The 27875-nt window shown below is 49.9% G+C and overlaps 1 protein-coding gene across 2 annotated transcripts in view; it reads left to right on the top strand.

The window, feature by feature from the left end:
* The window catches only part of COL22A1 (collagen type XXII alpha 1 chain), a 225653-nt gene that overhangs the window by 150262 nt on the left and 47516 nt on the right, over positions 1–27875 (top strand). For both annotated transcript variants that reach the window (XM_088023088.1, XM_088023089.1), the window contains 7 exons: positions 432–509; positions 8117–8152; positions 9468–9521; positions 10773–10817; positions 14910–14957; positions 20556–20669; positions 21433–21486. In XM_088023088.1, coding sequence (XP_087879214.1) covers positions 432–509; positions 8117–8152; positions 9468–9521; positions 10773–10817; positions 14910–14957; positions 20556–20669; positions 21433–21486 — 429 coding nt within the window. The remainder of the gene's footprint in view (positions 1–431; positions 510–8116; positions 8153–9467; positions 9522–10772; positions 10818–14909; positions 14958–20555; positions 20670–21432; positions 21487–27875) is intronic.

Below are 27875 nucleotides of genomic sequence, written 5' to 3' on the forward strand. Positions count from 1 at the left end.
TAGGTACTTGGCAAATTATGGGTAAATTATTGGTGATTTGGGACTTGATTTGAAATGCAGGTACGCAGTCAAATCTGGGGTGTGGTCAGGATGGGGGCGTGATGAGGTCTGGAGAAAGCACAGTAAAATTTGGAACTATGGTCACATTGGAGGTACCATCTTGTTATAACCACATTTGGAGCCATGGTCAAGGCTGGGGCACGGTAAGCTTTGAAAGGTGCATGATGACCATTGGTGGCTGCGTGCGTGTGGGGTGGACTGGGTGGGTGATGGGCTGCCTGGGGGGCCGTGGAGGGACATGCGGAGTTCACGTGGCAGGAGAGGCATTGATGGATCTTGCAGTCAGGATGGCAGGAGGGACATAATTCCTTTTGTGCACTGGCTCTCTCCTGCCCAGAACTGACCTCTTAATCTGTGTTTCCTCTCTCTAGGGGGACCAAGGTGCACCTGGGATCCCTGGCTCTCCTGGCAACCGTGGCGACCCAGGCCTCGGGGTGGCTGGCCCTCCTGTGAGTCTTTATTCTTCCAGAACTTCCTCCTCCATCTCTGAGCCACAAAGCCACTCCCTGCTGGCTCCCTGGGCCTGCCTGCAAGGACTCTCCCTTTCCAGCCAACCTAGGAGTGGCTCACCAGTCCTCCAGTCAGTCAGGGGGTGTAGACCTGTCCACTGGCTTTGTTCTAAAACTTGGTGTATTTCCTATGGGGATAAGGCTTTTGGGGAGACCAAGGCTTGTCTGAATGAAAAAGGAAAGAACAAAACTCATTAAAATTAAAAAATTAAAAAATGACTCACTGGCCAAACTTTTGCAAATCTGAGGTATAGCCAGTGAAACCGAATTGTCCGGGGAAGGGGTGTGATGTGGGAAAGATAGCATGCTTTTGTGTATTTTAGGCCAAATGAGTTCATTACCCCTCTGCCTCCAGTTAGGATACAGGTGAGGACATAAACAGAATCAAGGAAGGTTTTAATACAGTCTCCAAAATGAAATCCGTGAAGTGGTCCTCCCACTGGTAGGGCGATGAACAAGTCACATTAGTCTGATCGACGTGGGTCTGCAGACTTCTTAGAGGTGGTGACTTTAGAGGTTATAAGAGACTGCAAGGACCAGGGATGTCTCGACCCCAGCCCAAGCTGAGGATAGCTATTATTTTTCAACCAGAGTCCACCTGAATATCTCTAGAGATAGAAGACACACTTCTTTCAAAGCCAGTATATCTGGGTTTGAAATTTAGACAGTTATTTCTATAGAGAATTGACATTTATTGGAAATTTTTCTCACCGAGAATAGGAATATGGTCTTCTGTGTCTTCCACCCATTGCTTCTGATTCTTCCCAAAGAGGACACTTCCTGCTCCCTTTTACTGAATTACAGCCTTCAGAAATTAAGGCTAGTTTTCAATCCTGGTGACTTATCTTCTGATTTGGTCCTTCCTTTGCTAAAGAGACACAGTATGTTAGTAATGCACCTTAAAATTGCACTGACTTTTTTCTTTCTTTTTTTTTTTAAGAGAGAGAGAGAGAGAGTAGGGGGAGGGGCAGAGGGAGAGAGAGAATCCTAATTGTTACCCTAAGCAGGCTCCACACCCAGCCCTGAGCCCGATGTAGGCTCAATCCCATGACCCTGAGATCATGACCTGAGCTGAAATTAAGAGTCAGTCGATTAACTGACTGAACCACCCAGCTGTCCCTCGAGGGTCTCTTTCGTGAAGACACTAATTCTAGTCATGAGGGTTCTGCTCTCATTACCTAGTAACCTCTGGAAGCCCCCACTTCCAAATACCGTCACAAGGGGGGTTTGGTTTCAATATAAGAATCTGCAGGAGACACAAACATTCAGTCTATAGCACAGTCTTACTATTATTTAAAAGAAGCTCAAACACCCAGTCCTTTTTAAATGCTCTTACTAAGCCTCACAATATCCACACTACCCATGTACTGTTGTTGCGGTTAACATTGCTTAACCCAGACATGCAATCTAACTCTGCCCCTATTCAGTGTGACCCGAATATAAACCAGAGCAGCATATGACCCCAGTCATTGCTTGGTTTTACATTCAAGAAATGCAGACCATAGCCAAAAATAATTCAAGGAACACCACTCTTTGTCTCTCAAATACTTTGAAAGAAAATGCAGTTTCTTCCCCTACAATATCACTTGTCAAACAGAAACCCCCTTCGCTTCCCTCTGTGGTCCTCTGACATCCCAACGCTCATCTTGGGCTCCTCACTCTGTCCCTGAAATTCTCCAGGGCACTCCAGCCCTGTCCCCCCAGCCCTATCTTGCTTCACCTGCTCCCCACCAGAAGTGACCGTCTCCCTTCTATCACACCCCTAGCAGTGGGACGCCTGCCTTCCCAAATGTCCCCGGAAACCATGGATGGAGCAGGTGTTTAGAATCCCCTTGGGAATGTCTACTGTTAATTTGTTTTTCTTAAAAGAATTCTCAGGTAGCACAAAGCCCCCTACGTCATTAGATCAACTTTGTGTTTGGCTATTTTTTTTTTTCAGTCTTTTGGTAGCTGGAGGGAACACTCTGGTCAAAGATTACAGTGAAGAAACATAGTAGTTCAGACTGTTATTGCTGAAATCCTCCTCCTCGTGGGGCCTGATCTGCTCGAGTGAGGATCCTGCATCCTGCAGGAATGACCCTCGAGACTAGAAGACTTTGTGCAAGGGAAGCTGTAAGCTATATGTAGGCCCCTCTGTCACTCAGCAGGTCTCTGTAGGTCCTGGTCTGTTCCCTAAGGACTCACCATGTCACCCCCCTTCAGAGCTGCCTAAAATGAGCCATGAAATATGTTCGTGCCTAAGTGATTCCACCTGAAAAGTAATTGGCTGGCTGCAACCAAGGGGCTGTGAATCAACTGTATGTATATTGTCTTTCCTCCACTTCAGTTTATTACAAGCTTCCGTGGCAGGCACAGCCTTACGGAATTTTCATAAATCTTGTCTTTGGCGCCTTGCCTAGGCTCCTGATGGCCTGGGATTCTGCACAGAGGATGCAGGGGTGCCCTGAGAGTCAGAGGAGGGGAAGAAGGGGTGAAGCCATGGGTGAGGGTCTGCTGGGGACGCCGCTGCCCCTTCATGGGAACAGGGCCATGGGTGGTGTGTGTCTGGCTGGGTGCCAGGTGTCGAAGCATGCACACCCACCACTTCCTGGAGTCCTATGGAAGTTGCCTTACCACCAGCTGAAGGCTGGATTCTGTAGAAGGCTCTCCTGAGAACAGGATCCAAGGGCCAGGAGTTTATTTGGGAAATGCTCCAAAAATCACCACTTACGGGGCTGCATTGTGGGGAAAGGAAGGGAAGCAAGGGAGGGTGTGTTCATGAGCAGGCCTCCACAGTGGACAACTAGGGCTCCCCTCCACCGACCACCCAGGAGATGCGAGGCGCATGGCGGAGCTGTCCTCTGACAGCGGGGTGAGGCGGGGGTGTTTATGTGCCCACTCCAGTTGGCCAGTGGGTGAAGGCTGCTCCCTGGGGAGGGGGGGAGCTGATCCCCAGGAGCTCCCAGCCTGCCCCGCCCTTGGGCCAGGGGTCCTCCTGTGGCTACAGAAAGCCCAGGATGATGCCAGGTTGCTGTGTGTTCAGGGCGTTTGGAGCGGGATGCTGACGGTGTCTGCTACAACACTGTTTTCCCCTGGAAACTGTCTGAGCTTCACAAGGCGGAGCGACTTGGCCAATGTCACATAGCTAGTCCAGGGCCAGGGCCAGGACACACATCACTTCCCACATCCTCCCAAGCCAGTTCTCCTCACCTGTGGCTTCAGCAGGATGAGCAGGATTATTCATTTCCATTAAGGATGGACCAGCTTAGAAGTTACTCTTCACGTCTTTCCTCTCAGGGCATGATGCTCCGAGGCCTTTGGCATCCAGGAGCAGTGCTGACACCCTGGAAGGGAGCCCTGGCTTTTCCTGCCAACCTGGGAACCTTCACTGGACAGGGGCATGGATGGGGGAGCAGTGGCTGCTAACATTGGCCTCTTGCTTCAAGACATTAACAAAAAATCCCTTTAATCTCCAGGTTGTCTCTGATCTTTTAGCAAGGTGTTAAACGCTTAAAAAATGATCCAGCCTAGGCCTGAGGGCAGATCAAATTGCCACTGAACCTCACCGAAGCCAGGAGTTCGAGGCCAGCCAGGGCGGGATTCCCACTTGCAGCCAGGCTCCCCGGGACTTGGGTCTTCCGGTTCTGTGAGCTTCTTCATGGGTCGAGTACCAGCCATTTCTGCAGCAGCAACGGGGCTGTTGGGAGGTTACAACACGATAATACTGGTAATAACACCTGATATCCTGCCTTGGACCCTTTGATGTCATCAAAATCCTCCCTTGCCTTTCCTTCGCCTGTCTGGAGTCTCTCGTCCTGATGCCTCCCTTGGCTTAGGCAGAGGCCCACGTGGGAACAGGACTGGCTCGCTGTTAGCCTGACAGCCTGATGGAAGAAGGGAGCGTGGAGCTGATTATGTGCAATAAAATGTGTCAGAGTCCTCACAGAGGTGTTTTTTTGAACTCCCCATCCTCGAGGAAATTAGACTAGAGATGAAAGCTGCTGAAAGGCAAAGAATCCCAGCCGGCACGCCGGTCGGCCTGCAGAGGGCAGCAGAGAGCAGGGCATCGGCACCAGTTGGGTCCCTTTCCCCCGTCATGTTACAAATGAGACAGAGAGGGCACACCATTGCCCGAAGTGACACTTGCGACGTGGCAGAGTTAAGGTTGGGCCCCCCTCCCCCCCGCATTCTGACATGGTCCGGGCAGGGCAGCGATAGTGATGAGGTCATGCTCAGGAGTCTTTTCTGAGGATAGTGTTGGCTGCGAGCATCTTGGCTCCTGAGTCTAGCAACAATGTTCTCGGTTTCTTTATTGAGGTATCCTTGACACACAATGGCACGTTAGTTTCAGCTTGTACAATAGCAACTGGGTTTTGTGCATATGTCTTATCTGCCTGTTTGGTTCAATTCTTTTGGTTATAAGAACCAGAGAGCCACGCAGCTCAGGCCTTCCCAAGAAGTAGACTGGCCAGTTTCCCTTGAAAGGAGTATGTGTGGCCCTGTGGCCACTTCTCTGACCCTGCTTGGGGACACCAGGCACTTCTCAGTAGTTAGTGCCAAGCTGATGCTCAGGAAATGTGCAGGGCTTGGCTCACTGACATGCACTCCCATCCTGTTATCTGCGCAGGGTGAGGCCCCACGGGCAGCAGACGAAGGGGGTGGGGAGGGTTTGGATAGCACGGTACCCCTCAGACCCCAGGGCTCTGCGGATGACCAGGAGCTGAGGACTCCACTCTTGGTGTTTAGATTAAAGTCTTGGGATTTTTCCGTTGATGAAAAAATGTTTTGAAAGAGGTTTCCAGTGTTACTTCTGATTGGGAGCTCTCCTTTTAATCTCTGTTGCTAATATTAAGTCCTGTGCCTACTGAGCACTTCCAATGGGCCAGGCTCTGGTTCTGGCCTCTCTTGGCCTCCCTCCTGTCTCCCTCCTGGATTTCCACCCTGGTCTCCCTGCCTGGCCTTCTCCAGTAGCTTCCCCACGCCAACCCAGAGCCTGGATCTGAGCTCATCAGTAACTTGGAGGCTTCCCCCGAGGGGCCCTGCCAGCCCATCTCATATACACGAGCGTGCACACACACATTATATATGTACTCACATTTATCAAGGAAAATTTCAGATAGACCAAAAGAATATTTTGGAAGAAGAGCCAAGTGAACCCCATGCAGCCACACGTAGCTCCAATGACCAGGATCCCTGTCCAAGGCCACTTCTCCCTGTTCATCCTCCACTATTTTGAAGCAAATCCCAGACAGATATCATTTTATCTGTAAATAATTTCAGTATAGTTCTAAAAGATAAGGACTTTTTAAATATGACCACAGTTTCATTATTACACTCTCCTAAGTAATTCCATAACATCATCAAATATCCAGTTAGTGGTCAGGTTTTTGTTTATTCCATAAATGCCATGCCTATGCAGTTCTCTTGTTTGAATCAAGAACCAAATAGAGATAGTAATTGGCTGATTTGTTTTTAGAGAGAGGGAGGGGGGAGGGGCAAAGGAATTGAGAGGGAGAATCTTACGCCAGCTCAACGCCCAGTGCAGAGCCCAACATGGGGCTTGATCTCACGGCCCTCAGATCAAGCCCTGAACTAAAATCAAGAGTCAGACACTTAAAAGACTAAGACACCCCGGTGCCCCTGTAATCTGGATTTTTCTTCCATTATTTTTTCTTTCCTTTTGCAATTTATTTATTGATGGAACAAGATTTCATTTTGGTCTCCTAGAGCTTCCCAAGTCTGGAATTTGCTAATTTAATAGTTTAACACATTGCTCTGTCCCTGAGTTTCCTATACATCCGTAATTGGGCCTAGAGCCTTGATCAGATTCTGGCTTGATGTTTTTGGCAAAACTTCACAGAGAGTGTGTTCTTCCTTTAGGAGGCACCTGGTGTCTGGTGGTCTCTCTTGTTGTGATGTTCACACTCTTTGATGTCCAATGCTTAGATCAATTAGCACATCAAGGGTTGCAAATTGGTGTCTTTCTTGTTCTACCAGTTCTTTTTTATGTATCTGTGAGAATACTTGTAGATGGAGGAAAGGTCCCTCAATTACAATCGACATACCCAGTGGTACAAATTACATGGAAAGCAGGATATGCATGACTGTTCCAGTCTTTCCCTTCAATTATTTTCAAATAATGACTGGATTCCCTTGCATCTCACAAAGATGATTAATTTGGTGTTTTGTTTTTCATCAATAATTTTGAACTCCTGTATTCAAACACAGTTGATGTGTTTCAGTATAGTGCAGTTATGCTTCCCTTTGATGTGCAGATTGTCTTCCTTGATGCCAGTAGGAGCTTATCCCAGTTGACCCTGAGTACCTTTGACACAAGCCTAGCTGTCTTTGATAGTGTCCTTGCTCTTTGGAATGACTAGGTGCCCTAGATTTGTGTACCTTTCTTGTCCAGATCTGGAAGTAGTCATTTCTCCAAGGAGCTGTATTTCCTTCTAGTGGAAAGTGGTGTCAAAGGCCAGTATCTGTGTGTTGGAGTAAAGTGGCTCTTGAGCAAATGTATCAGAGAGCATAATCTTGGAAAAGAGGGTTGTGGTTGTTGAAAACTTGTTTAGGCTTCAGATTTAGGAATGCCATTATACAATCCCTCCTCCTCAACACTTGGATATTTCTTTTTCTTTTTAAAGATTTTTTATTTATTTGAGAGAGAGAGCATTCTAGAGAGCAGAGAGCACAAGCAAGGAGGGGGTGGAGAGGGGCAGAGGGAGAGGAAGAAGCACCCCCCTGAGCAGGGAGCCCGATGCGGGGCTCGATCCCAGGACCCAGAGATCATGACCTGAGCTGAAGGCAGACGCTTCACGGACTGAGCAACCCAGACTCCTAACACTTTGATATTTCTTAGAAGTGTACTGACAAGATAGTTCTGGGGATGTGTCCAGGTAGAAGCGGGGCAGAATCATCCATGCAGAAGTGCAGCATAGGGAAGACTCGGGTCAAGGGAGCATTCTGCTCATGGCAGGGCCTAAAACTATATATACTCATGCCTTAGTCCATGGCCACATCTTAGATGCAATATCTAGAGGCCACATTGTAAGCTGAGGGCTTAGAGGACAGACGTGTGTGTGTGTGTGTGTGTGTGTGTGTGTGTGTGTGAGTGAGAGAGAGAGAGAGAGAGAGAGAGACCCCCCTTTTAGGAGTTGGGGGGCACCATTGCGTTATCAGCAAAGCAGGCCATGCCGGGGAGTCTGGCCCTGAGTGTGCCCCCAGCCTGTCCCAAGCAGGAGGGAGGCACCACCTCCTGGTGGTGGGCTGCTGGATCCCACCCTGCACCAGAGCTATAAACTAGAGAGGAGCTTAGGCATCAGGAACCAAGTGGGTGCCGGGATAGGGTGGTACCTGTTCAGGAACAGATGGAGAAAGTTCCAGGAAGACCTCCATGTGCGGAGTTCCTGGGTGGGGTGAGTAGGTGACTGTGGCTGGACGGTTGGGGGAGTTAGCTACCCCTTCAAAGACAGTTAAAGACCTCCCTTGGAAATAAACACGAAAGCATGTTTAAAGAAAATTTTCATTCTGACTTGACTTATTTTATGTCTTGTTTGTTTGTTTCTCAGGGCCCTTCTGGACCACCAGGAGACAAAGGGCCCCCGGTACAGTATGAATAAATGAAGGGTTGGGCTTAAGGGAGAAATTCTGTTCTAATAAAAGTGGAGGGGCCAAACTCAAGTGGTTTCTGCAAATCCCTAACATTAAACAGTGCAGACTCTAGGATATAACCTTCGGCCTCTGGAATGATAGAGTAGGAAGGGCATGGGTGGTCATCTAATCCAATATGCCCATGCTATAGTTGGGCAGACTGAGACGGGCTTTGCTCTTTGGCATCTCCGCATCACAGAAGGAGAGCGTGGTTTGATGACTTTAATCTAATTACCAGCAGAACTAATTTTGAATCCTGGCTTCACTACCCCAAGCCTCATTGTCCTGATCAAGGGAGGGATCTCTCTTTAATCTGTATGGTGGACCTGGCAAGACCCCTGGGCCGTTGTGGAGGTCTGATGGGCTAAATGCTGGGAAGTAACAGGAGAGCTCAGCAAACATTTGTTCTTAGGAGTAGCCACCGTTGATGATAAGCATAGTGTATGCGTTCGCCAGGAAAATGTGAATTTCTATGAACTCACCCCCGTGCGGGAGTAGCACCTATGATGACATATTTTATATGTAAAATTCTGTGCACTCAGGTGATTTCTGAACCAAGAAAATGGGTTTGCATACCCATATTTTATAGATGAGAAACCGGAGGCCCAGAACAGTTCATGGACAGTGAGTTCCTGTAGCGTAGCACTAAGGTGGAGAACACAGGGATGGGGCTCCTCTGGAGGGGTGGCTCTGGAGGGGACATCTGGGAGGTCTCAGAGAGGCTGCGCTGGCCCCGTTCCAGCCCCTGCCATCACAGAGTGCTGACTCCCCCCTGCACATCTACTTCAGGAAGATTCCTACAGGAAGGGCGAGCCACAGTGAAAGATATGTGTGAGAATTCCTGATGTTGTCCAGAAAGTTTCAGCAGAATGGGAGTGATTTTCTAATAAAAAGTAATAAATGTCCTCTAAGTACCGGGCGCTGTGCTGAGCCAGCCAGCCACCCACCAGATGTGGAGGGGTGAACCACGACGTGCTCGTCACAGGAGCTGACCCTTCCGCTCAAGGAAGGAGCCCACACCCAGGGCCTGGGCAGAAGGGCTCAGAGTGAAGGTGTTCCAGAATGTTCTTTGTGTGTGTGTAACATGCCCACCTCCATGAGCATGGGGAAATGAGTAAGCGCTGAGCAGAGAATCTTGGCACACACATTATTATATCAGATTCCTCATAGTAACAGGCCATTTGTACAACGGGAACCGACTATTGCCAAGGGGGGGGGTGTCTAATTTTGCTTAAACTGTTGGCAAGTGTCTTGCCTTCTTTTTCTCAGGGATCCCGAGGCTTACCTGGATTCCCCGGCCCCCAGGGACCCGCCGGCCAGGATGTAAGTACAGAGCAATGGTATCTGCTCAGCTGAGTTTCCTCTGGACTCCCCTGGAAGCCCACCTCCACCATCTCCCAGCCTCCCTTGACCAGGAAACCCCCAGAGGGGCAGTTGTCCTCCATTCATCCCTGTCCCCCTCCCCAGTATTGTATTTTGATTTTTGCTCTTCTCTTGCTTGTGAGCTATGATTTTGTATTGTCTAGGTTCTCTCCTTACGCTTTGGTATTGCGTTTTCAGAATCTTGTTAGCTCCCAGGTGTCCCAGACAGTGACTCCCACTTTTTTGGTCAATTTCCTTACATCCCTAGCGGGTCATTTCTGCCCAGATCCCATGCCCTGGACTTGCTCTCCACAGACTTGTTCCTGACCCATCCCTGCAATGGCTTTCTCCCTTCACGAGAATCCCCAGACTTACCTGATGCTCATTGAGGATTTCATCCCTTCCCACGTGGTGATAATGATAATCATCTCTTATCTCCATGCCTGGCTTCTGCCTAGGTAGAGCTGAGCTCCAAGAAGATAGGGACCATGTGTTTTATGCACCTCGAGGTCCCTGATGCCTGGCAGCATGCCAGGTACATGGATGTTGCTCGCTGCATCCTCTGACCCAGTGGATGGATGGCAGCGATGAGTTCCTAGGAGGCACAGCTGTCTGGCGCCATGAAGCAGTAGTACTTACTCTTAGACACGCATGGCTCCATCTGTAGATTCAGCTCACTATAAGCAGGGACCATAAATCACCCTCCCCTTCCCTTCCTTGATTCCCCCGCAGAGGAGAAAGTTACCCTCTAGAACCTGTCCAACCATTCTCAGTTCCCCGCCCCACTTTCAATGTGACATTCTTATAACCAGCCCTCCTTTCAAAGCTGGTCCTCCCACCTGTGTTTGGAGAAGGATGGTGGAAACTTAAGGTGTGTGTGTGTGTGTGTGTGTGTGTGTGTGTGTGTGTGTGTGTGTGTATACAGGTCCATGCTCTGTGTGCATGCGTCATTTTCAGTTTTGCATTTTGGGTCAGAGTTTCAGGAGGGGTGGCTTATTCTAAATGTTTGCCACAGTGGAATTCTTCCTGGGAAGACTTGAGTGTTCAGCTGAGACTGGAAACCATGTGTTTTTATTGGTACCAGTTTTCACCGCTGGGTGATTTTTTTCCCCACCCAGTGACACTTGGCAGACAGAGGTTGGGGGGCGTGGGCCGAGCGGCTCCAGATGATGTGCTTAGCACTATTAATGTGTCCTGTTTCTCTTCTCTTAGGGCGTACCGGGAAATCCAGGAGAAAGAGGGCCTCCTGGCAAGCCCGTATGTCATCTCACTGTTCTGGATGAATATTAACTCTCAGTCAGGGCTCCGATGAGAATAAAACACAACTCAGATGCTCCAAGAGGCTGAAAGAGGGACTTCTTACAGAGCCCTGGGCCAGGGCTGATCTGAGATGCAGGGGGGCCCAGAGATAAGCCACAGCAGGAGGCCGACAGGACCATAACCTCTTTCCAGTGCCAAGCCAGAGCATGAGGGTGGGGAGGGGCTGCCCGTAGGAGCTGTAGTTGTCGGTACGAGGCCACTGCCCCAGAGCTAAGCCCGAGGGGCGGAGCAGGGTCTCCCCAGCTCCAGTTTCCTGATGGGGCCTCTCCTCGTTCACCTCAGCCAGGGCCTGCAGACAGTGAGCCCCATGGCAGGCTCCTGGGGTGTGGCCTCCCCGGCATGGAACAGGACAGGGAAGGGTAGAGAATGGGTCTGGGGGTGAGCAATTGGACCCCAGTGTACATCACAAAGTCCTAACTGGCCCGTTTCCTGCCCCTGTGCAGGGATGTCCAGGGATGTCAGCACTGCCCAGTTGCCCCCTTCACATGGGGGCAAAAACTCTTTCATCTCGGTGGGAACAGTGGAGGCCGGAGGGGTGGGGTGTTGCAGGGGAATGGCTGGTCCTGAGTGCTCGCTCCTTTGGTGGTCTAGTCCGAGGCTCCTACGGGCTTCCTCAGGCACATGTTTAGTGCCCCCCACCCCCGATTAAGTTGCTGTTACCAGAGAAGCCCCAAGGCTTGACTAAGTGACCAGGCCTGGGGCGGGGGACCCTCTAGGGAAGGAATGGTGAGGATGAGCAGTCTGGGGGGGATGGCAGTGCCGACATGGGAGAAGCTGGTCCCCACAGAAAGGCAGAGGGAAGAGACAGTAGCATCAGGGCCGGGGACTCTGAGGCCTTGGTGGGACCAACCGTAAGTCTGGCTCTGAAACCAGGATGCTCACCTGGCAGAAGCTTCACCTCCAGCTGGACCTGAGAGTCAGAGTCTCCTTTGCAGGCCTGGCCCACTGCCTGACCCAGACAAGCACCCAAAGCAGAGGCCCCCGTGGGCACCAACAACTGTCGCACCCTCATCCGGGTTGCTGGGCCCAGCAGAGACCTGGGTGGGGACCCCAGTCTGTTCGGCAGGGGACGTACCTGTGGGACCAGAGGACGGTCATGTGAGAGGTCAGGGACCGCTCACTTACCCTCCTCCTGCCCGGAAGCCAGCTTTGCGGCAGACAGTGAGCCCCGCGGAAGCCCCATCATTAGCCCCGTGCAAGGCCCTGGTGCAGCAGGGGGAGAGCAAGGTTCAGACCAGAGGCTAAACGGGAGATGACCTCTGCCAAATCTAGACCTTGACAGCTCTCTGCCAAGAGAAGACAGCACAGTCCACTGACAGTGTGGACAACCGTGACTGTCCCATAGCAGGCCACCCGCAGAGTCTGGAAGGAGAGGGGGAGAAAGAGGGAGGAGGAGGGAGGACAGGTCTGTTTCTGATCACTTTTAAATTCCCTGAACGCACGGCCCACAAACGGTCCCAAGTACAGCCCAGTAGCCATCAGGGTCTCTCTGCTCTTGCTGGTCAGATAAATCATTTTCCGGGGGCCCCCAAGACACCCTCAGGCTCAGTGATTCATCAGGAGGACTCACTGAGAGGATCCTCGGAACTCAGGGAACACTCTTCTGCTCATGATGACAGTTGGTTCTGGAGGGAAGGACACAGGTAGCAGTTGGCGCAGGAAGATGCAGAGGCAGAGCCCCTGGAAGACCAGGTCCAGAGCTTCCAGTGCCCCCCACCCCCCCATCCCCAGTGAGCGTGTGCAGACAGCACTTCCCAGGATCGAATTCATGAGAGAGGGGTGTAGGTGCTCAGGAAAAGCAGGACGTGCTGCCAACGAGGGATGCTCACCCAGGGTTCATCAGGCGGGGTGTCCGAGGGCTTGGAGGTGACCCGTCAGGAGCGAGCAGGGCCAGACTTTCTCTGGACTGAGTGGGTTCCGATGCCCACTGAATCCATCGCTGCCTGCCGGCTGACTTCAGCCTGCCCCGCACAGTCCCTGCTCCTCTGGGTGGAGAGTAGGACCCAGACGATTTCTCCGGGGCTGCACCCGCAGAATTCCTGTGCTGGGAATCCGTGTCGGGAGTTGGGGCCCGAGACACCCAGCCTCTGGCGGGGACTCTTGTGCAATGGATGGGCTGGGGGTGAAGCCTACAAGGATCAAGGGAAGCAGGGCATGGCAGGCTCAGCGTCACCCCGAGGGGGCTGCTAGGTCTGTGAACAGCACCACCGCACTGTCCCACCTGGAGTTAAGAGTCTGTGTCACCTCCCTATCAGTCAGTCCCTGCCTTTCCAGCAAGGGTCCCCGGCAGCTGGTGGCGCGGTACCCTGGGAGGGCAGGAGGGGCCTGGGAGGGCACAGACTGGCTCTTACAGCCTCCACGCTTCCCACCCTTTGTTTTTCTACCTGTCCATCATGCCTGAACTGATCTGCCCTGTGTGAGCTGCTCCTCGGAGCCCAGCGTGGCAGGTGGCTAAACAGCCTGTGTTCCCCCCCGCCCCCGTAAGACATTCATGAAACTCTTCCCCAAGGCCACACTGTACCTGGGCTGAACGTTCCCTCTCCATTCTCTCTGCCTCTGTGAGTGCTCCTGGCCATGTGGTCTAGTGGGGCCTCTCTGATTACACAGGGGCCTCACATGACAGCACAGAAACACCCCGGCTAATACAGCACTAGCCCCACGAACATGGCCCAATTTGAGCAATATGGATCCTCCATGGTTATTAACTTCCCAGGGAAAAACATAAGGCTTCAGGATAAAACCTCTTTCTGCTTTTAAATTAAAGTTTCAATAAACAATATTGCAGGGGTTGGCCTTCCTCCAGAGGGTCTCGCCCAGAACCAGGGGGTCTGGGCTTCGGCTGCAGCAGGTGCATGCAGGGTGAGCTCTGCCTGCGGGGCTGGCACTACCTCGGCACCTCCAGATCCGAGTCTGTCAGCCCCAATCTCGGGGTTCCACCTGTGTCCTGGCCCAGAGTCGAGAGAGGCCCCGTGCACAGAAGCCACAGGAAACTGCACACACCTGCCTGAGCAAGCTGACATGATGCCATGGTCACGTGGCTTTGGTTAGCTGTAGGGTGCAGCAGAAGCCCCCGGGGGGTCAGGAAAAGGACTTTGGTAGCCAGGAAAATTGTGTTGGTTTCAGCATCCCCAAGATGCTAGAGTCAATCCATAATTCATAGGCCAAAATGCAAACTTAATCATTGAAGAAAGCCGCCCCTGCACGTTCACTTGTGGCCACAGGCTTCCCATATTCTAGAGGAAGATCTAACACCTTCCCCTGGAGAATGGATTCTCTGGCACTCTTTCCCTGTGCAAAATTTAGAAGTTTGCAAAATACCCTGTCAATCTATTCCAGTTCTACCTAAGACTTCCCTCTTCCCTTCAGCGTCTGCCTGTTAATTATGGCTTTCCTTCCAGCTCTGGGTTCTTATACCCCAGTGTGAACCCAGGCTGCATACAACCTTGGGCTCCAGGCTGGTCATAATCCTAACAAAGCACACTCCAACTCAGTGGGTTTGAATGGGACTCTGGTGACCTGCAGACTTCTACATACCTTCAGAGGCTTTGTAATTACTCCTGACTTCTGAAATCTCTTTCCCAGAGTTAGACAGCTTCAACCTGTATAATGGGTGAGGTTTAGAACGCAGTTTCATCTGGGAGAGCTGAACAAGTGGCTTCCAATTCATACTAGGTTGTGAATGGCTGATAGCTGCAGCTGGTACCCATCTGGGGAATCCAGGACAGTCTGTCCCTTGGCCTTCCACAGTACCGACAAGACCTGTCAGGTTGTGATGGGGGATGGGGAGAGAGACCAGCAGGAGGAGACTGGGGACCAGGAAGGCTGATGTCCGTCAGACATGGGTAGGACAGGCAGCATGTATGGTTGCTGCCTCCGAAGTGACTTCTTCCCATGCCTCCCTGGCTTGGGATGTAGACAGCGCTGTTTGAATCTGGGATACGCTCTGAAGGCCTTATGCCGTCTGAGCAAGGACAGGGTGTACTGCGTGCATGTGTGTATGTCTGTATTTACTTGTTTTTACTTTGGCAGGGCCCCTTTTCACTACTGTCTCCAGGGGACGTAAATCTCTTGGTTAAGGTAAAAGCATGAAGTCGATGTGCATGCATTGGGAAATGGTGGTGGGGTGGGGGTGGGGTGGACATTTCAGTAAGTTGTGGGGTGTTGTGCTTGCACAACTGTGTGTTAGTATCGTGATGACAGCAGCAGTATTTGTTAATAACTCCCTGTTTGCCTGGCGATGTGCTCAATCCTCCATCTCGTCTGGCAGCCACTGGCCACATGTGTCAGTTTAAATTTAAGTTGACTAAAATTAAATACAGCTAAATACAATTAAAAATTCAGGTCCTTGGTCATGCTGGCCACAGTCTACGTACGTAATGGCCAGTTGTGGCCAAAGCCTTTCTTAGTGGACAATGCACATACAGAGCATTTCCATCCGTCTAGAAAGTTCTCTGCAAGGCTGTGATAAATGCTTGGTGTGCATCTCTTACCTGATTTCCATGATTACTCTCTGGAGTTGGTACTATTTCTGTTGTTGCTTTGCGTGTGAGGAACGTGAGGCACTGAGGGTCAGTGGCTTTCTGGGAATGCAGTCTGGTGCTCACTGATTTCAGAGACTGACTTTAACCCCACACAAGGCTGTCTTGTGTTCTTAAAAGGGGGCCATAGGCAGAGTCAAACAGCTTGGGGGTGCATCCTGCTGGTGCAAGGGCCAGGGCACAAGGCAGGGAGGTGAAGGCCACTGCCGGGCCTTTTGGCCAGGAAGGAGACCAGATCTGGGTGCAGATTTCTGCTGGTTTTCAGAACCTGTTCACTTTGTCCATGGTTGCTAAAGGCCCTGAGAAGCTGGGCATCCCTCTGCCAAGACTGGGCAAACTGTGAGGTTGCCCAGCTCCCCACCCATGGGCCTCAGCTCTGACATGACAGAGGGCTGGGGCAGGCAGTGAGCAAGACAGACGGGTAAGGTCTGTGTTTCAGAAAGAACAGTCTTGCTGCAGTGAGTAGGGAGGACCCTTTTGCTGGCTCTGTGTCAAGCCTTTGTCTTAATTTAGGGTGAAGCTTGACATTTGTGTGATCAGCTCCTTCCTCGCTTCCTGCATTCTGAACAAGCACTTGGGTGATGTCAAAGCCACAGAGTTCATGCCTGAGAGCGAGGGAGCAAAACAAAAGAGAAAAGAAAACATTTTCAGAGAAGCCCGAGATTTTTCATCTCTGTACACAACGAGATGCCTCGATGGAAAGCTATACATTTTATTTTATTTTTTTAAACTAGTAGTAGAAAATCTTTCCTGATCTTAATTGACAAGAGAAAGCTTTTTTTCATAGTCAAGGACATGACAAGAAATCATTACCTATTGATTAAATTCCTTATTTATTGGAGGCTTTTATTAGCCTCAGTCATTTCTCATAATTCCGTTGCTCTAGAAAGACCTGGGAAGCTGTCCTTCCCCCACAAAGAATTTAACCTCAAGATGTTCCAGTCTTTCTGCCAATGATAACAGGAGTGTGGAGCCTCATGCTTTACTGCTACCGCATTGAGGCAGACAATTAGTCCCATCAGCGTTCCTTACCTGCTGTGGGATGCAGCTGTGTTCATCACAGCAACTGGGAACCCCAAAGAGGATGGGGCACCTACATTCAGGGTGACGCCCAAGCCTTACTGGTCCCATGGAGCTGTGCTTTGCTTGGGTCCAAGTGGGTTTCCCAGGTCAGCAGAGCCTGTTAACTGCTCCAAACTTTCTAGTCACCTGCTGCCATTCTGTTGTAAGGTAAAGCCTGCTGGTCAGGCCCAGGTGGCTGGTGGCAGGTCCCTCCCTTGCTGAGAAGGCATCTTTTGTTACAGAATATTTGTCTCTGCCCCAAGGAATTTTATAGCATCACATACTTCATTCTGATAGTTGGAACACCGCCTGGGTAGAAAGTTCATCTCCTGAGTCCCTGGTAAATGAACTTCCACAGTTGGATCTGTGCCCAGCAAGGTCGTCCTCAGGATGTCTCCATCAGATGGCTCCCTTGGATAAATATTATTTCATCTGATCTTCCCAGACAGCCCAGTAGGTGGGCACTGTTAGGCCTGCATTTTACAGGGAGGAGGTTGAACACAGCTGGGCAAGGCCCGTGTTCAAGGTAACAGAGTTGGATAGCGGCAGAGCCAAGATGCAAACCCAGTGTGTCCAACTGCAGACCCCTGTGCTTGACCCCCTGTGTCACCTGACGTCATCTTGCATGGGCCAGAACCAGCTGCCAGCTCCCTGATGAAGTACGGGTGGGTGGTGAGTTCCCTGCCTGCCACCTCGAGGTTTGAGAGGTAGGCTGAACGGCCCTTTGGAGGAATACTGCAGTGAGGATTCAGGTATCCAGCGAGAGGTTGGATAAGATGACCTGGGGGTATCTCTGCTGCTGGAAAACAACACCTGGGTGCTTTCTTCGAGTAGCAAGGGCTGTGGCATCCCTCCCTTTGGTAGGCATCGGGTGGTGTGCTTACTTGGTATGCTGCACTATGCTGACTACCAGCCCAGTGAACTGGGTTTGATGAGAACATCTCAGACAAAAGAAAGGGGACAGAGACCAGAGGGAAGCAACATTTATAGATTCCAAGGAACCCTGCAACACACCAGGTGCTCTGCATGCCTTACTTCATTTAGATTTTACAACCATCCCCTAAGGAAGGAGAAGGACCTTATGATAAGGAAATAGACTCAAAGGGATCGAGTGACTTACCTGAGCAGCTCCATTAGGTAGAGAAGTTGGCAACCAGTATTGATGATCAAGGGCATCTGATGGGCAGATGAGGCAAAGCAGAAAATTCGGGGAGGGAAATCGTATGGAAATCACAATGGCAGATTAACAGCTAAATTCGCCAAAGTGTCCCCATGTGCCAGGCATGGCGTCAGGCATTTTTCATTCATTAACTCATTTCTTTCTCACCGGACTTTGAGGTTCTCCATTCACAGATTAGAAAGCTGAGGCTCAGAGGGGTGAAGCCGTGATCCCAGGGGACAGGGGCTTCCGTGTGATCTGGTTACAAGCAGAACCCTGTCTACTCTCAAGGCATTCAGGGTAGTCCAGGGTCAGGAGGAACAGGGGGCCCCAAGAGCACGGGTGCCAGAGTGAGCGTGGGTGGGCCTGCAGATTGGGGGCTGGTCTCCCTGTGTTCCCTGGACTCTGGGGCTGGGTCAGAGCTGTAATCCGGCACCCACAATGTAAGTCTGGGCACTGCTACAGCTCGTCTTCAAGGAACAGTCTTTTTATTGATTTTATTTATTTACTTATTTAAGATAGAGCCAGTGCCAGCAAGAGAGAGAGAGAGAGAGAGCACAAGAGCGGGGGCTGGGGTTAGGGGCAGAGGGAGAGGGAGAAGCTGAGCAGGGAGCCAGGGCTCAATCCCAGGACCCTGAGATCATGACTTGAGCCGAAGGCAGACACTTCACTGACTGAGCCACCCAGGCGCCCCATTCAAGGAACATTCCTACACAGACGCTGTGATGAAGACAGACCCAGGCTGAGTTAGCCCTCCAGAAATTGGGAAGAAATAGGTGGTGAGATTTTGTATTATGCAGATATAACTGCATAATACAGTGTGGATCCCACCATAAAGAATGGTTTCCGGATCACCACTGTGTCCTCCAAAGCTAGCAAAATCTCAGTGGCCGGAACTCCTGCTGCCCCCAGACTAGCCCCATTCCACCTATCACACACCCACTGTTGCACTGCTTCATGGATGCAGCTTGTTTTAAAGACTAAGAGAAGGACTGTTCTTCCAAACAAAAACAGACCCAAACCAGTACCCTTTGGTTTATCTCTTTCACCTCACTTTGTATATCCCGACATTTGGCACTCCCCAGCCTCTAAAAATACTTACCCAGCTTCTCAAACCACCCACTAAAAGAAGACGGTGCAGGACACCGAAAGGTCAGGTGGTCAGTAGGGCATTTAGTTGGTGGCTTGGGTCAGCTAGTTCATTCATGTATTGAACCCCTGCTCTCTGGAAGGCCCTTCGCTCTGAATTGGACGTGGAAAGATAAAAAACTCGACTCTGTTTTCGGAGAGCTCACACCTTCTTTGTGCTTGGTGGGGAGGGAATGGAGTATACATGGACCACTTCAGCCGTGAGGCAAGTGCAGGTGTTCCTGGGGTTGTGGGAGCAGGGTCTGAAGCAGTCCCCAGTCTGAAGCAATAGGATGGCTTCTTGGTCCCCGAGACTTCTAAAGACTCTTCAGGGCTTGAATAGGAGTGAGGCAGGTGAAAAGAAGGCGAGTCATTCAGAGTCAACTTTCGTGATGGAAAAACTCTTCTGTCCTGAGTCAGAGACCAAGGTGATTGCTGTCACCTGCAACATCACCTCCCCTAGGAAGAAGTATAGCTGCCGAGGGTCTGTGCAGATGCCTCCAGCGGAGCATTCCCCAGGCCGTGGTCAATGCATTTGTTCTGTGCCAATTAACACCATTTAAGTGTGGAACTCTTCAAGATAAGTGCTCATTGTGGTCTCAGAGCAGAAAGGCACAGAGCCTAGGGCGCCTGGGGGGCTCAGTGGGTTAAGCGGCTGCCTTCGGCTCAGGTCATGATCCCAGGGTCCTGGGATGGAGCCTGGCATCTGGCTTCTTGCTCAGTAGAGAGCCTGCTTCTCTCTCTCCCTCTGCTCTGCTGCTCCCCCTGCTTGTGCTCTCTCTCTCTTTCTCTCTCTCTCACTCTCTCACTATCTCTGTCTCCGTGTCAAATAAATAAAAATAAATAAAATCTTAAAAAAAATAAAGGCACAGAGCCTAACAGTGGATGCTTCGCAAGTAGTTTTTCATTGAGGGAGTCAGTGAGTGCAGGTGGGAGTTGAGGATCCTAGCTAAGTGCACTGGGGATGATCTGGTATTATTCTAAGTGCCTTCTCTGTGCTATTGCTTCTAACCTTTATCCCAAGGAGAGGGGAGGGAGCATTGCCGAGAGGCAGTCCCGCAGACTCTGGGATAAGACACAGGCCGCGGTGTGCTCAAGCCAGTGAGTTTTGTTGGGTCCGCACTGCACTCCAGACTGTAAGGTTTTAGGATGACACAGGATTAGGAATTAGGAAATTAGGAAACGTGTTCCCTGGGCTGAAAGGACTTTAAAAATCACACCAGGAACAGCACTCCTGTGCCTCACTGGGCAACTCACCGACCGGCAACATTTATTAAACACCTACTTCGGACAAAGAATAATGCCAGGCGTGTGTGGTCAGACCGGGTGTGTGTGTCACAGCCAGAAAATCCAGAGGCTGTGTGCCTGTTACTTCTTTGTTCGCAACCCACTTAGGCAAACCCAGGAGACAAAGAGCTCAGCTTCCAGCTTCGTTCCATCTCCAGCTTTAGGAACAGGATGTGGACGTGTTATTTTAACAACCCTGAATGTTTGCCTTAAGTCTGTACTGTTAATGCATTTAAATGCTCACAGATAGTGGTGCACTTTTGACATCACTGTCGTGGGCAATACTTCACGCAGTCTGCCTGGGTAGAAGTAGGGAGAAAGGAGGTAATGATCCAGACGTATCAGCGCTAAAATCTGATTTCAGATGAAGAAAGAGAAAAATGCAAAGTTTGACATGAACACTCTGGATAATAACCTGATGCACTTGTTTGCTTTTCTATCACTTTCATGGGCCACCTTTCGCTTTACAAGGGACTATTATTTATTCTCTCTCTTTCTCAGGACGTATGCAATGACTGCCCTCCTGGCCCCCCGGGCCTCCCTGGTCTGCCAGGTTTTAAAGGGGACAGAGGTCTCCCAGGAAAGCCAGGGAGAGAAGGCACAGAAGGGAAAAAGGTAAGGAGAAAACGGGACAGTTTGTCTTTATCACTGTGATGAGATACATCATCTTTTTTTTTTAATAATTTTTTTACTGTTATGTTAATCACCATACATTACATCATTAGTTTTTGATGTAGTGTTCCATGATTCATTGTTTGTGCATAACACCCAGTGCTCCACGCAGAATGTGCCCTCTTTAATACCCATCACCAGGCTAAGCCATCCCCCCACCCCCTCCCCTCTAGAACCCTCAGTTTGTTTTTCAGAGTCCATCGTCTGTAATGGTTCGTCTCCCCCTCTGACTTACTCCCCTTCATTCTTCCCCTCCTGCTATCTTCTTCTTTTTTTTTCTTAACATATATTGCATTATTTGTTTCAGAAGTACAGATCTGTGATTCAACAGTCTTGTACAATTCACAGCGCTCACCACAGCACATACCCTCCCCCAATGTCTATCACCCAGCCACCCAAAGATGAGATACATCATCTTAGAGATCCCAGTGCTGCCTTTCCGTACAAATGGGAGGAGGCAGAGGTCTAGGGGTCATCTGGGGGACTGGCTACCACATTAGTCATGAGCTGTGCCCGTGAATGCACAGTCACACTCAGCAGCACCACCGGCCCACACCCTTTGCTCAGACATGCTGCGGGGGAGGAGACAGGGACAGTTCAGTGGGAAATCGGTGAATAGGTGTGCAAGGGCAATGACATGCTGATGACTCTCGGTATGAGCTCCAGACACTCATTCTTGATTGTCTTTCTTCTGTTCCTGCTACAGGGAGATGCTGGGCCCAGGGGCCTCCCAGGGCCTCCAGGAATAGCTGGACCACAGGTCAGTGAGCCCTCATTAACATCGTGTGCATCCACTCTGCTCATCTCACTGGTTAATCTACATCTGAGGAAGAATGATGTCTGGTGTGGAGGAAGGATGCTTTAAAAATCATGATACCCGCATTCAAGGGCTGACCATGACCTTGACTATCTCAGTGACCTTGGGAACTCATCTACCAATGCCTCAGTGGTTGAATAATGAAGTGAGCTAGGGGATTGGAATAGGTAGCAGTCACTGGTTAAGATGTGAGTTTTGGGGTCAGAGTGGAGTCAGAGCTGTGTGGCCTTAAGGCAAAATCTTTGACCTCTCTGGGCCTCAGTCTCACCATCCACGAATGGTAGGAATAAAAGTAAGATTCAGAGATTTGTTAGAGTTGAACAATATAATACATAAAAGGAGCTAGTTGTTCAATAAACAACGTTATTAGGAAAGTGCTAAGCCAGCATGGGTGAGCATTAATGCTGCTCATAGGAGTGATGAGGCACCCACCTACCATGGGCAGGACAGCTCTGTGCTTTCAGAGGGCCAGGGAGACAGGTCTGGGAAGAAGGAACTGTGATCTCAGCCTTAGAACGGGAGGGGAGGCTCTGGCTGCCGAAACAGGTGTCTGGGCTGTGGTGGTTGGGTTCCTGGTGGTGACAGTAGGTAGCTCTAAGCAGAAGAGACTGTGTGAGTGCTGACCCTCCCCATCCCCCACCCTCCCACCCCTCCCCCCAACACCCCCGGGGGCGGCGGGGGGGCTGTCCCTGATAGCCTTGGGGCCTCTGTGCCTCTGCAAGCTATGCAGGCTGCCCTCCCCCAACATTCAGGGGCAGGTGTGTCACTGTGTCTCCCCCTGTGGCCTGGCTGGGACACAGCAGTGTGGCTTGCCTGGGGACACAAGATGCATCAGAAAATTGTCAGTAGGAGAGAGAGCTCAGGAGCCACACCTCTGGGGTTGGCATTCCCAAGGTCTAGTGTCTTACTTCTGCCCTTCCTTTTCTTCCAACAAACTAAGGGATGTCAAAGCAGTGACCTTCCTTCCAGGCCTGTGGCCTTAAAATCTGCTCAGGAGATGCCCTTACCAGGCCTGGCACGTTGCAGGCCCTCTGCCAACCTTAGCTCTACCGCTCTTTCAGCCCGTGGGGTCCCAGCCAGCGGCAGGGCCGGGACTGGGGGGAGGACCTGGACACAAGATGTAAGGGGAGCCCAAGACCTCAGTAACCAAGATAAATAGGACTTCAATGCAATATTTTAAGAACTTTAAAATTAGTGCAGTTGACCCACAAGGAACAAAATGTCACAATTTTAAATAAAGATGGGACCTAACCCTCCCCTTGAACTGCTCACCTTCCTCACTCCCCCTAATCCCAGCCCCATCAGAGCCCCATTTATTTACATTTTTATATTTTGTTCATCTTGGATTATTTGGCATTAATTTTTACTTTTTAAATACGACACTGGACTATTATTTATTTTGGATACTGATGTGTCCAGAATCCTTTACATGTTTACACATAGGTAAGTGCTCACTTGCCTTACCCTACGGTCAGCCCTGTAAAATGGGGTTGGAGCTCTTACTAGTATATTAAGATGCAAACAGAAATACTGTGGTGTAATAGAGCACTCACTGGAGCTGTTGGGTATCAGGATGGAAAACATCCCGACTTCCCAGGACTGCCTGGCAGACATCGAGGGTTTGTGGCCCATAGACTCCGTGAAGTCTTACAGGGTTTTGACATACCCAGGGCTCCTGCTTCAGGAACTATAGATGTCAGGTCTCAGTGTAGCTGGAACAAGAGGTTTTCCCCGCCCATCAGGTCAGTGTTAGGTTAAGAGATGCCCATAAAGTGTAGCATCACCTGCGCTATTACCCTGCTTTACCCGCCCTTTCTGGGGTTATCAGCTGGGGCTAAGCTCCTTGCCCGGAGGAATCTGCAGGCAGCCAGTTTCAGCTGATCCTTTTTAAGTAACCTTTGCTGTCAACTCTGGGCTGCTGGATTTGCCTTTGCTGAGGAATGGCTTTTATTCAGAGAAACAAAAGCCAATCAATTAACAGATAAGGAGTTCCCTCCACTAAGTAGGGGTTGTTTTCTTTATCAGCCCAATCCCACTTAAAGTGCTGGTGTCTTGGAACAATGGCTCTGCCTTTGTTCCTTTATAATTCACTTCCAGGGAGGGTTTGTTCTTTGCATATTCAGAGAGAGCCAAAGAAAGCTTCCATCCAGAAAAAGCACAAAAACTAGTGCCTCGGGTGAAAGACAGGGTTCTAGCTGTCTCCACTTGGGGAGTCCATGGTGACCTTGAGAAGTTGGCAGGACTTGGGGTCCACCCTACATAATGAGCCCTCAGGCAGTTACAGTGGGCAGTATACCCAGTGTTCTAAGGGCCAAGGGCCAGGTTACCTGTTTTACAGCATGGTCTCTGGCAATAGTCAGCATGATCCTAGGAGGTAGGGATATTATCCCACTCTACAGACAAGGAAGTGAAGGCTTAGCAAGGTTAAAAGCCAGTACTCCCAAACTACTAGGTGATACAGCAGAGGGGAGTCCCTGCTGGCCCAGCTGTAGGACCACCCAGCCCCTTAGCATGCTGTCAAAACTTAGTTGTGGGACCAGCATCAGCACCAAGGACAGCTCCCAGCGGGCTTCCTGGGTCCACCACCTATTGTTGGGGAAATGAGTCAGGGAGGAGTTAAATGTCTCCTTTGAGGACTCACAGGCTTGCCTTCAAATCCAAGTCCCTCTCTATGCTCGTCATTCATCCCACACCACTCTCCAGAAAACAGACGGGAGGACTGTTTTCATTTTCTCTCTGTTGAACCTCGCTTATCAAACGAGATCTCAGCTAGACTTGCGGACGTGAAGATGAATTTGTACACTGAAAATGCTACCAGTGGCCGAGCACTTATGATTATTGTTCTTGTGCTTTCATAGCCAGAGGCCCCAGGTGTTCACTGGTCCAGTGCCTCTCCAAGGGCGTTCATTTGCTTGTTTGTTTGCAATTGTGATCCTGCATCTGGGAGATCAGCTTCCCCAAAATTTATCTTGCAGATTTGCAGCTGCTCTGACTGGTGGCTGGGTCTGGGGAGGTTAATGCCACGATCGATTACAGCTTCATTGTAGAGCTTTCAAACTGTGTGAAACACCGACTTTCGGGGATGGGGTCTGGACATAGTGGCTGCTGTTACGATTACGATCCATGCTGAGGAGGAAGAAGGAACAAGATGATAATCAGAGTGAAGACCCTGGGAATGTGCTTTTCTGCAGAGTCCAATGTAAAACCCCCTCCCAGTAGGAAATGCTGATTATTCTCTCCTCCATGAAAAGCATTTAGGTTTCTTCTCATTCATGTGCCCACCAGCCAGGTAATGGGAACTGCAGGGACTGGAGACACTAGATGAGCAGAAGCCCCCACTTGGACCTTCTGGATAATTCTGGGGGCCAGAGATAAGACCTCCTCTGCTACTATTCGAATTACCCGAAGAGGCTCTCAAATCCGTTCCTGCCCAGAAGGTACCCCATGCCATTTGGTTTATGCTGTCTTCAGGAGCATAGGTCTCTTTCACCCAGAGCTGCCTCAATCCTGGAAGATTCTCACCAAGCATCCCTTTCAAAGTTCCCTTCTGGGTCAGGAGGTGTAGAGGGAGGTCAGATATGGACCATGCCTCCTAGGCCCCAATGTTGTGTTGGAGAAGAAAGATCTACAAGCTGGTGGTTTGTACAAAAGTCAGACTGGGGCTGGGGGCAATCAAGATGGGCGGACACAGGCTGGGCTCTGGAGGTCAGTGAGTGGTTCCCCGTCTGGCTCTGCTGCTTGGTAGCTGAGTGCATTTCACTTACTACTTATAAGACTTGGGCAGTTTATTTGCCTTCTCTGAACCTCGGGTCCCTCATCTGTAAAAGAAGAGCCATATGGTCTATCTCACAAAGAGGATGTGAGGATTGAACAAGGAAACATTTACAGAGCACCAGGCGTGGAACCAGCTGGGTACATCTAACCGCAAGTGGTCCTCATAATTGTTTCTCTAAATTAATAGCAGTTGTAGCAAATGATCAGGAGAAGAGTAAATGGCTTTAAGGAAAATAATGCCATGGGGCAAGGGGTCACCTGTGAAGGCCACCTGGAAGAGGTAGGATTTTAGTTGCATTGGAAGGTGAGGCAAGGATTTGTCAGACGTCCTTGGCAAATGGCTTTCTAGACGGTGAAACAGCACACAAAAATTCAGGGACAGGACTTACTCTGCTAGTAGCAGAGAATCGTTAATTTGAGGTTTAGGCCCTGCCCTCCACAGTTTGTAAACCCCTTGAGAAAATTGCCTTTTTGGTGGAGTCACAGAAACCAACATCCTTCGAGCAGCTCCTGGTATGAACACAGCCTCTAAGTAATTGTTACATTGTGCGCTTAGCACATGAGGGTATTGAGGAGATATAATTAAAAACTAAAGAAAATCTTCTCCCAACCCGGGGAAACCTCTCCAGGAAGGTGGAAGAGAAGGAAACAGCCATATTACTGAGTTAGCATTAAGCCAGATTGTGATACCCATCACAGGCCATCCGCTGAGAGGTTGCAGACAGAAATCTCGCTCTCTTCTGTAGCCTGGCAGCCACACCTGCTGCATACAAGTCCTCAAGATAAACAGTAACTGGTCCTCAAGTCAGAGGACGTGATAGCACCATTCTCCAGACGTGTCCATCCTAAGTTGACCTGGGAATTAGGGGATCATCTATGTTAGTTCATTAGCTTTATAAAAAGGAAAAATGAGCTCTCATCTTTACGACAGGAAGTAGTTCTGGAGCTTGGAGCAAGGAACCTGCTTTTCCCTTAGGCTCCCTTTCCCCATGGAGACTGGGGGGTTGGGGGAGCTCTCTTCCTTGATGATTGATTATATTTCAAAGGGACGGATGCCAGGTCCTAGAGAAAGAATTTTCTGAGTCCTGGATCTGGCAGGACTTACTTAGCTTTTAAGAGGATTTACATATATTTCAAAGAGACAGAGAACAGACAGTGACAAGTTTTCTGAAGTAAATGCTCTAAGAAAAAAGGTTTGGGAAGAGAATCTCTTCCCTTCTTTTTATGGGGGAGATTTAAGCCCTGACAATGGCTCTGAATAAACATCATCTAAGAGAACTGAGCTAGTAAAGTAATGAACTAGTAATCTCTCTAGAATATAAACTCCAGGTAGTCAGGGATGTTGTTGTTTCCTTGATTGCCGTATCTCCGGTGATTTTAGAAAGTTTCCTGGAGCACTCACAGTCAGACTTCTAGGCTGTAAATGCTATGCTCTTGACATTATAAAACCAGTGGGACAAGGCATCATGCCCATGGAAATAGCCAGAAAAGTAACTTGGGCAGGAAGAGGCAGTTTGAATACAGATAGATCTGGATTAGGCTCCAAATCTTGCTTTTTGTTAGCTGTGTGACCTTGGTGAATGACTTAACCTCTCTGGTCTTCAGATTTTTTTATCTATACACTCCGGTCAGACCCCCACCTCATAGAATAGTCTTACTGGCTAAATTAAATAACCGGGCATGTGAAAAAAAAATTTTTTTTTGCATCAGCTCAGGATATAAACAAAGAAATACACGGAATGGGATCTCATGTGGAAAGGCCTGGCAGTGTGCCCAGAGGAGTAGAGGCTTGGTAAATGTCAGTCCTCTCTTCTGGAAGGAAGTGAGTCAGGGTTGGGGGTGGCTGTGTTTGCTTTGATCCTTAGCTGCAGCAGAGAAGGAGACAGGGCAACTGTGGAGATCCTTGAGCTCCTGACATTTTCACTGCTGGGAGTTGAAGGTTGAAACCACCCTAAGCCCAGACTGAGGACTGGGATTTGAAAAGAAACCATTTACTTTTAAGGCAATTGTCCTAAATGTCAGAGAAGCAGTGTGCTATTCTATGTCACTTCTTTTCATTGAGATTATAATACGGCCTGCACACAGTTTGCTGGCTTTATAGACTGAAAAGTAGTAGAACTAATTACATGTAAAAATGTTGGAACCAATGCTTTTCCCCTTGTGAACCTTTTTTTTCTCCTCTGCACACTGGCCTTTGGCCCCCAGCATGGCTCAGGGAGGCAGCCGGGGAATGTTATAAGTCCTCAGTGAGCTGCTGACATGGCATGGCCGTGTGGACGGGAAGAGGGCTGGACCCCGTGTTTCAGGGGGTGAATTGTGGGGCTCTGCACCTGGGTGGACTCTCCTAGATTGACTGCCCCCCTGTGTCCTACATTTACTGGATGAATAAACCCAGGGCACAGAGGGGATGTGATCTGCTCCAGGATGCAGAAACAAGAGGTGACAGGCCTGGAGCCAGAGCCAAGATTGACTTATTGCAAAAGACTCATTTTACTGCATAATGTATACTTTTAAAGGAACTGACATGTTTTTGGTTAATAACGTTTTACTGAAATACA

Source organism: Eumetopias jubatus, unplaced genomic scaffold, assembly GCF_037043125.1.
Source record: "Eumetopias jubatus isolate StellerSeaLion01/CBP00866 unplaced genomic scaffold, mEumJub1_p1.0 scaffold_4, whole genome shotgun sequence".
In the NCBI taxonomy this organism is placed as follows: Eukaryota; Metazoa; Chordata; class Mammalia; order Carnivora; family Otariidae; genus Eumetopias; species Eumetopias jubatus.